At 37.6% G+C, this 8,537-nt stretch overlaps 1 protein-coding gene across 2 annotated transcripts; it reads left to right on the forward strand.

Annotated features, from left to right (window-relative positions):
• Window positions 1–4,409: 4,409 nt before the first annotated feature.
• On the forward strand, window positions 4,410–7,811 carry GRF12 (general regulatory factor 12). 2 transcript variants are annotated; one of them, XM_089164754.1, is made up of 7 exons: window positions 4,411–4,594; window positions 5,643–5,949; window positions 6,198–6,285; window positions 6,384–6,493; window positions 6,589–6,737; window positions 7,205–7,251; window positions 7,359–7,811. In XM_089164754.1, the coding sequence occupies exons 1-7, from the start codon at window positions 4,522–4,524 to the stop codon at window positions 7,362–7,364; spliced, it is 780 nt and encodes a 259-aa protein (XP_089020880.1). In that variant the 5' UTR covers window positions 4,411–4,521; the 3' UTR covers window positions 7,365–7,811. The 2 variants fall into 2 exon arrangements, with proteins under 2 accessions (XP_089020879.1, XP_089020880.1); XM_089164753.1 differs by lacking the exon at window positions 7,359–7,811 and having other exon boundaries at window positions 4,410–4,594; window positions 7,205–7,266.
• The last annotated feature ends 726 nt before the right edge of the window (window positions 7,812–8,537 follow it).

Consider the following 8,537-nt stretch of genomic DNA (forward strand, 5'->3'; position numbering starts at 1 on the left):
GAAGAGTAGAGATCTTGACCATGTTAGATGTATTAAAAATGGAAATGGTAAAGTATTAGTTTGTGAGGAGGATATTAAGAAAAGATGAGAAACCTATTTCTCTAGTTTACTAAATGAGCATTCTTCAAGCACTTATGTTTCGGACGATTACACTTTTCACCAAGGCACCAATGTCCGAACTTATATACGTAGAATTTCGATGTCCGGGAAGTAAAAGAAGCTTTAAGGAGGATGAAACTCGAGCAAGACACAAGGTCCCTGATGAAATCCCAATTGAAGTATGGAAGAGCTTAGGAACCCATGGACTAGTTTGGTTGACTAAGTTGTTTAATAAGATTATGAGCACAGGGAAAATGCCAGATGATTGGAGGAGAAGTGTTGTGGTTCCAATTTACAAAAATAAAGGAGATATTCAAAGTTGTAATAACTATAGAGGCATTAAATTGATGAGCCATACGATGAAATTATGGGAGAGAATAATTGAAACCAGTTTAAGATACTTAACTACAGATTCACGGAGAACCAATTTGGGTTTATGTGGGAAGATCTACAACGGAGGCTATTTACTTAATTAGGAGACTTATGGAAAGGTATAGAGAATGTAGGAAAGATCTTCATATGGTATTTATTGACCTAGAAAAAGCTTATGATAGAGTCCCTAGAGCGTTAATTTGGCAAGTACTAGAGAAAAGAAGTGTTGCAAGTAAATATATAGATATAGTTAAGGATATGTATGATGGTTCGGTGACTAGTGTTAGAACAGACATTGGGGGGACAAAGTAATGAATTCCATTCGATAACCGAGAGTTGGGCTACATCAAGGGTCAACTTTAAGCCCATATCTATTTGCCTGGGTAATGGATGAATTAACCAAAGACATTCAAGATGAGGTCCCCTGGTGTATGCTTTTTGGACAGATGATATTGTGTTGATTGATGAGACCCAAGTGGGGATTAATACCAAATTAGAATCATGGTGATTAGCTTTGGAATCAAAAGGCTTTAAACTTAGTAGATTGAAGACAAGGAATATTTAGTTTGTAACTTTAGTCATGATGGGCGTGAGATGATGAGGTGGTGATACTTGACGATAAAGAGATTCCTCGTGAGTGATTGTTTTAGGTACCTAGGTTCAATCATAAGTAAAAGAGATGATTTAGAAGATGAGGTTTCCCAAAGAATTAAAATAGGGTGGATGAAGTGGAGAGGTGTCGTCCAGGTTTTATGTGATCGGCGTATTCCATTAAAGCTTAAAGGAAAATTTTATAGGACCGTTGTTGAAGACCAGACTATGATGTATGGTGCGAGATGTTGGAAAGAGGCAGAGCCTGATAAAAGAATCATATAGATAAACTCGGTGTAGCGAGAAATGAGGATGCTAAGATGGATGAGTGGCAAAACTAGGATGGATAAGATAAGAAACGATCATATTAGAGTTGGTCTGGGAGTTGCTCCCATAAGTGATAAGCTTAGAGAAAGTCGTTTGAGGTGGCATGGCCACGTTCAACGGAGACCTATAAATGCTCCTGTACGGAAAAGTGATATAATCCATATTGAAGGAACTAGAAGAGCTAGGGGTAGACCTAAGATAACCTTAGGAGAAGTGGTGAGAAAGGATATGTATAGCTTAGGCCTTGTATCTAGCATGGCCTCGAACAGAAATGATTGGAGGGCAAGAATCCATGTAGCGGACCCCATTTAGTTGGGACAAGGCTTATTATTGTTGTTGTTGTTGTTGTTGTTTTTTAAATTTTTTCAATCATACCTAAAAAAAATCGAAAATGAGTGGTCGAGATTTCAACCTCGACCACTTGGGGAAATAGTGGGGGCAGGGTACATACCCTGGATTTTCTTTTTTATAGTGGGTCTGCATATTAATGTGCTTCTTTTTTGTGTCCTCTCTGAAAGTTGAATCGGTGGGTTCTTCAACCCAAGTTGCCACAATGCCACCCTTACATATCTATTTCTACACTTGGGGGCATTCCACAAGAGGTGTGATTTATCTGGAGTCCAATACTCCCAATCAGCCCAACCTCCGTAGATCCTTGACTTGTTGGGCTCTGAAGAGACTAAAAGTCTAAAACTGCATTGGGAAGGGGTGTGGCTTTGAAGAAAACTTGACCATCAAGTTTCTCTTCTCTCTGGTTGGATAACCTGATATTGTTTCTGCCTTCCTGGCACATTCGTTTCACTGTGAATTCTCAGGGTAAGAGGTAGGTTCGGTAGTGTAGTCTAAAGATCCATTGTTTGCTCCCCATACTAGCTCAGACAAAAAGTTACCCGTGAGGGTTTCCATCAGTAGAAACTGCTTGAATTGAAGACATCATTTTTGATCAGGTCCTCCATGTGTGGTGAAGTTGATTAACTGGGCTTCAAACCTAATTTTGACAAGAAAACCAACAAACAAGAATTAAGACTATCTTGTTCGATTCCATTGAATCAAAATGAATGGCCAATTTCAAGGCGTTCAAGCTTTTATTTCTTCTTCCGCTCTAACTGGAAATTTTCTTTTCCATGCGAGTGGAAGATCCGAACTCCTAGATTGATCCCCTTAATAATGCAACTAAAAATAGATGCTATTGGAAATTAAATGAGATGATCATAAAAGCCTACCAATAGGTTCAGTTTGTAGTTCTTCCATTTAAGGTGCTATGATCAAAAGTAAGTTTGCTTGGAGTTGGGATCCTTTGTTGTGTCGAGGATAGAGGATAAAACTATCCTCACATTTCTTTACCACGCATGCAAGAGGAGGATCGGCCTTTTACATTGACAAGGCAGACAACCCTCCTTAGTTACGATGGAAAGGTTGAAGATAGTGTTATCCTTTACCCTTGAGGATAGAGGAAATTGACTCGTTTGCAAGTCTGAGTCACATCCTCGTTAGGGAAAAAACAACGTACTCCTTTGATGCTTTTCAACCATACAATAGTTGTGAGTTCCACTTATAAATAATAACAAAAAAAGTCATAAGTGGAATCTCAGTGGATCCCACATGAGTCTCACTTCTGTTGTGTAGTTAAGAAGCGTTAGGGGTGCACATTGTTCTTCCCTAACGGGAAAATGATTAGAACTCCTCATTTGCTTGGGTTTAGTGTAGGGATGCTCTAATGTTGTCTCTTATGATGTTTGTGGTTTGAATTTTTTACGCATGGGTGCTCTTAGTAAAGCATAAATTAATGTTGGGTTCTCTTAGTAAAATAAATTACGTATGGGTCTTATAGCAACTAACGTTGTAAATTCTTTTAAATTTCAAACTTGAAAGGACCAAAATACATCTCAAGTTATTTAATACATTTGATATTATTAAAATACCCCCATATACTCTATTGTTATTCCCTTCAGCCTCCTTCTTTCATCCTTTCATTCTGTTGGAGCCACTATCGAAAACCATTGCCGGAATTCGATTAGGATAGGAAGGTGAATGGTTTATTTTTCTAATATCATATGAAGGTAAAGCGGGTATTGTAGGAAGAAGGTGGTGAAGGGGGTATTCCCTTCACCCACCTATATGGTTGATAACAATATGGTTTATGGGGGTATTTCAGTAATATCATGTGTTAAACAACTTGATGGATATTTTGGTCATTCTAAGTTTGAAATTTGAAAAGAATCGGAAAACAACATTAGTTGCTATGGAACTAAGACATAATTTACCACACTAATGTGACCCAACATTAATTTATAGTCTACTAAGAGGATCCACGCGTAAAAAAACTCTAGTGATTTAGTATTTACGTGCAATACTTGTAATTGCTGATACAAACCAAACGTTTTATTTGGAAAAGAAAAATCTGTAGGTTAGATAATTTTGAGGAAGAAGAATGAGAAGAAAAAAAAAATCTATATTTGCAATGCCTCTGAATAGACCTGTAAATGGATAGCCGAAATCCGCCTCCGAATTTGCATTCGTATTTGTTTAAGGGTATCCGTATTAGAAAATTTTCTTACCGGAAAATATCCATATCCGTTCATTAAGCAACCGGATTCGGATAATTGCTTATCGGATCGGATAATAACCGGATAAAATTTTTCTTTAAAAATAGATGATAATTTTGGATACCGGTAATCGGATTTGGATAGCGGTATTCGATAATCGGAAATTAGAAATTTATAATAAAAAATGTAAAAAAGTGACAATTATCAATCAATAATTGGATATTTTATCGGATCGGATTATTATCGGATATCGGATTTGGATGTCTTCTCTAAATTTTTGCCGGATTCGGATTAGGATATTGGTGTATCCGAGCCGAAGCCGGTCCGTTTCCGGTCTACCTCTGAATATATAAAAAAAGAAAAATTATAATTTTCAATTTTTTTTTAATATAAAATTCTAAAATTAAGGCACAAACGCAAAACAAAACAAATTCCCGAATCCCCAGTTAAACCCGATTTAACTTGCGAGCCTTTTTTATATTTTCATTTCATTCTTTTCTGTTACTCTTGGACGCGCTCTCGCTCTGTTTCTTTTTCTTCTGCAAATTTTTTCTGTGTTTTCGTTGCTGCTGTTTTGATCTCATAGATGTCGACGGAGAAGGAAAGAGAGAACCATGTTTACATGGCGAAGCTCGCTGAGCAAGCCGAACGATACGATGGTGAGCTTCCCATCCACATTGCCTTCGATTCATCTAGTTATCATTCGATTTTATTTCGTATTTCTCCACCTAATATTCCTTTAGATCGGATAATTTGGTTGCTTGGTTGTTTAATTCAATCTTGATCTGTTGAAATGTTGTAAAATGTTGCTCAGATCACAACTGCTACCCTCATTGGGTTTCTGTATTGATTCTGTTTCGTTGTGTTATTTTTTCACTGATTTATTTTATGTATTTTGTTTCTTAAATTTCGACATAGCATTATAGTGGCTCAGTTTGTTTAATAATTTACTTAGGAAATGTAGTTGAGAAAACTCTCCTTCTTACATAGGATTTTGTTTTCTCTGTTTTGATTTCTTTGGCCGAAATGTCTTTTCTTGCCTTGTGGAGTTCGTGATCTCATGTCCATTGCGCTAAAATGGTTTTGATCCTCTGCTTAGATCACAATGTCTCCAGATTTATTAATCGTTTTAATTGAAAAAATGTGAGATGTTTTAGACTGTGGAAGACTCTATGTTGTTTTGAGTATACAGTAGCAAATATACTGGGGTGTACAATCTTGGCCTTTCTAGATTTTTTCAGAGTTAGCACCTTTATCTCCTTTCTATGTTTGTTGGGGTAGTTTTTTCTTCTAGATCTCAGTGTTTGTTTTGACAATACACAAGATCATTGCATTACAAATTTTACTTTTTAAATATCTCCATTACTGTGTGAAGAATAGATTCTCATTGCATTTATATTAACTTGTTGGTCATAGTGACAGATTAACAGCTTCACTAGGACAGTACCAGATCAGGGGCATTTTACAATTCATTTGAGATTATGAGTCACAGTGTACCTGTAATGTAACATGAGTCATAAGACATCCATGTCATTATGAATGGAATGTAACAAGGCATTAAGAAGATTTGCATAAGTGGTGCCGTTCAGTTTACTCCACATGTACTCCCCTTGCCCCCCAAAAAATATCCTGGAGCATTTCAATGTGATTTTGGAACTCCATGATGCATCGTGGACTCATGTTGATCACAATTGTTTGATGGTGCAGAAATGGTGGAAAGCATGAAGAAAGTTGCTAAACTAGATCTTGAGCTGACTGTGGAGGAAAGAAACCTCCTTTCTGTGGGTTACAAGAATGTCATTGGAGCACGCCGAGCCTCCTGGCGCATTATGTCCTCAATTGAGCAGAAGGAAGAGTCTAAAGGAAATGAGCATTATGTGAAACTGATCAAAGGTTATCGGCAAAAAGTAGAGGAAGAACTTGCCAAGATCTGTAATGACATCTTGACCATCATCGATAAGCATCTGATCCCTTCTGCAGGCTCTGGAGAATCAACTGTGTTCTACTATAAGATGTGAGTGGTGTTTACTGAATATTTGATTGCATGTACCTTCTTTCATGTTGGGCTAAAGCAGCCATCTTAGTGGTCTTAGGTTTCCAAAACAGCCAGTCCGATCATGCTCTTTATTATCTCATACAGGATAATGTCTTCAAAATTTTCCTCCTGAATTTGTTCATCACCCTGAGTCTATATAGATGAATGTCTTTCAAAATTCACCAAAAGTTCATATCTGTTATGTTTCATTCTTAAAATAATTGCAGGAAGGGAGACTATTACCGTTATCTTGCAGAATTTAAGACTGAAGAAGACAGAAAAGAATCTGCAGATCAGTCGTTGAAAGGCTACCAGGCATGCTTTCAGTCTCACATTTAGAATTAATGCAACTACAAATCTTTCTTGGGCTCTATTTGAAACTTCTATAATCACATAATTTGTTTTCTCAATAGGCAGCTTCTGCCACGGCAAATACAGATCTGCCTCCAACTCATCCAATCCGCTTAGGCCTTGCCCTGAACTTCTCTGTCTTCTACTACGAGATTCTAAATTCCCCTGAGAGGTAGGTCCAATATGGTTGGTGCCGTCATAAATTTATTATAACATCTCACTTCCCATTGTTTGATGAATGTTACAATCTTCTATTGGAATTCTTAGGGCCTGCCATTTGGCAAAACAGGCATTTGACGAGGCTATTGCAGAATTGGACACCTTAAGTGAGGAGTCATACAAAGATAGCACCTTGATTATGCAGCTGCTGAGGGATAACCTTACTCTTTGGACATCTGATTTGCCAGAAGATGGAGGTAGTGCTGTGAACACTGTTTAAGAACTTGCGATGTTTCATTGCGTTTAGATGCTTGAGAGAAATTATTTTGAAGTGCAGGAAGCTGAGGTGTGCCTGCTAAGTGGGTAGAGTTGCACTAACACATTACATTATAGAAGTCCAACCAGATTTTGATCATTCTATCCCTGGGTTCAGAGGTCAAAATAATCTGGTTGTGCACCCCAACAGTTGTCTTTGGCCTGATTGATTGCTTCGACTGTCCTAATACCTTACCTTACCTTACCCAGCAAGATAGTTACGTCCCTCTGAATCTGGCCTTTGTGCATTTGTTTCCTTTTTGACTTCACACATAATAATTCATTATTGTGTTCCAAAGTCTAAATGCTGAACTGCTTCAATGGAAGACATTCAGATTTCTACTAGAGGATAATTGTCTAATGAAATAAGCTGCGAGACTATACTTAACTTAAGATGTTACCTTTGCAGGTGAGGATGGGATTAAGGGTGAGGAAACAAAGGCTGCAGAACCTGAGGTAAGCATTGTTTGATCTTTCTTTCTGCTTTATATATTCTTGATTCGTTAAATCCATTTTCTCTGGTTGAAAAGAATTCTAACGTTAAAGTTGAATTGCATGTACAGCATTGACAGGCACCTGCAAATTCCCAAACTTCGTAAGATGGTAATAGGAAGGAGAGTTGCAGTGGAGCAATTTTAGCACTACTTCTCGTGGGTTGGGACAGAGGAGACTCACTGTGATAGCTGGTATTATGTCCTGGTCCCTTCTTTGTGGCCTCAAGATTAATTAGTTCCTTTCTGTTAGATTTAAGATTTTCTTTACCCACTATTCTATACCACTTCTTCCCCTATCATCCATCATCAAGATAAAGATTGCATCCTTCTTTGTGTTTTGGGGTATAGTAGGGATAGGAAGTTGCAGCAGACAGCAGTTAATTCTCTTTTCGTTTTCTTCCCCAGTTACTCTCATATGTTTGTTTTTCTTCCTGATATGGCTTTCTATTGAAATTGTTAGATTGATTTTTCTTCTTTGTCCCTTATTGCTTGGTGTTGATTGTGTTCTCTCCCCCCTTTCAAACTCCAACAAAAAACAGGAATGGTCTTTCTTCTGTTGGAGTTTTATCTCTTATTTTCTAGATTTTATAGAAATTGAACCCTATGCCAAAGGCTTTTCTGCACAAGTGGCCAGGGGGCAAGCTTTGTAAGAGTCTGTTTCGATTATTCTTCTAGGTTATTTGTCAAGATGAAAAAAGAATAATAATAATAATAATAAAATGAGAAAATCAAAAAATTAAGATGGCTAGAGGAAAAGAAAGTTATGTCAAAGCTAACCTTCTCCAATAAAATGGTAAAAACGTTGATTGGTAGTTGAAAACTGGTCTTCAAATTGCATTCATACATATTTAGAGGATGAATACTATTCAAAATGCCAACCTGTAAGGCCGTTTGTTGGTTTTGTCTGGGATGGCCAAGGGCCACGCGATCTTGATTATTGTTGAATTTCCATCTAGCATTCCATGTCGACAATCAGTTTTAAAAATAACGGGCACCGTGCGTAACGACTATCAGGCGAGACCAACGAAGGGTTGTTCAGCCTGTGATTACGGACACATTTTAACAAAGAGGTTGTGGGTTTGACGCTCCAGTGGTATAGTCCCCACCCCAAAAAAAAAAAAAGGACAAGATCAGGTAGGGGAAAAAATTTTATTTGCTGTGCACAAGAGTGTATTCTTATATTGCGACACGTGACAGTGGGAAAAAAAAAACCACCAAAGGCCAATGGAGGGTTAGTGAAGTGATTGA

Source organism: Hakea prostrata, chromosome 8 (assembly GCF_041222555.1).
Source record: "Hakea prostrata isolate BN-2017 chromosome 8, UWA_Hpros_2, whole genome shotgun sequence".
NCBI lineage: Eukaryota > Viridiplantae > Streptophyta > Magnoliopsida > Proteales > Proteaceae > Hakea > Hakea prostrata.

Excerpts from the sequence above, each read along its gene's own strand:
- GRF12 (XM_089164753.1), top strand. The coding sequence starts at position 4,522 with ATGTCGACGGAGAAGGAAAGAGAGAACCATGTTTACATGGCGAAGCTC. Across the intron at positions 4,595-5,642 it reads GCAAGCCGAACGATACGATG|AAATGGTGGAAAGCATGAAG; the intron begins GTGAGCTTCCCA and ends TTGATGGTGCAG. Across the intron at positions 6,738-7,204 it reads TGATTTGCCAGAAGATGGAG|GTGAGGATGGGATTAAGGGT; the intron begins GTAGTGCTGTGA and ends TTACCTTTGCAG.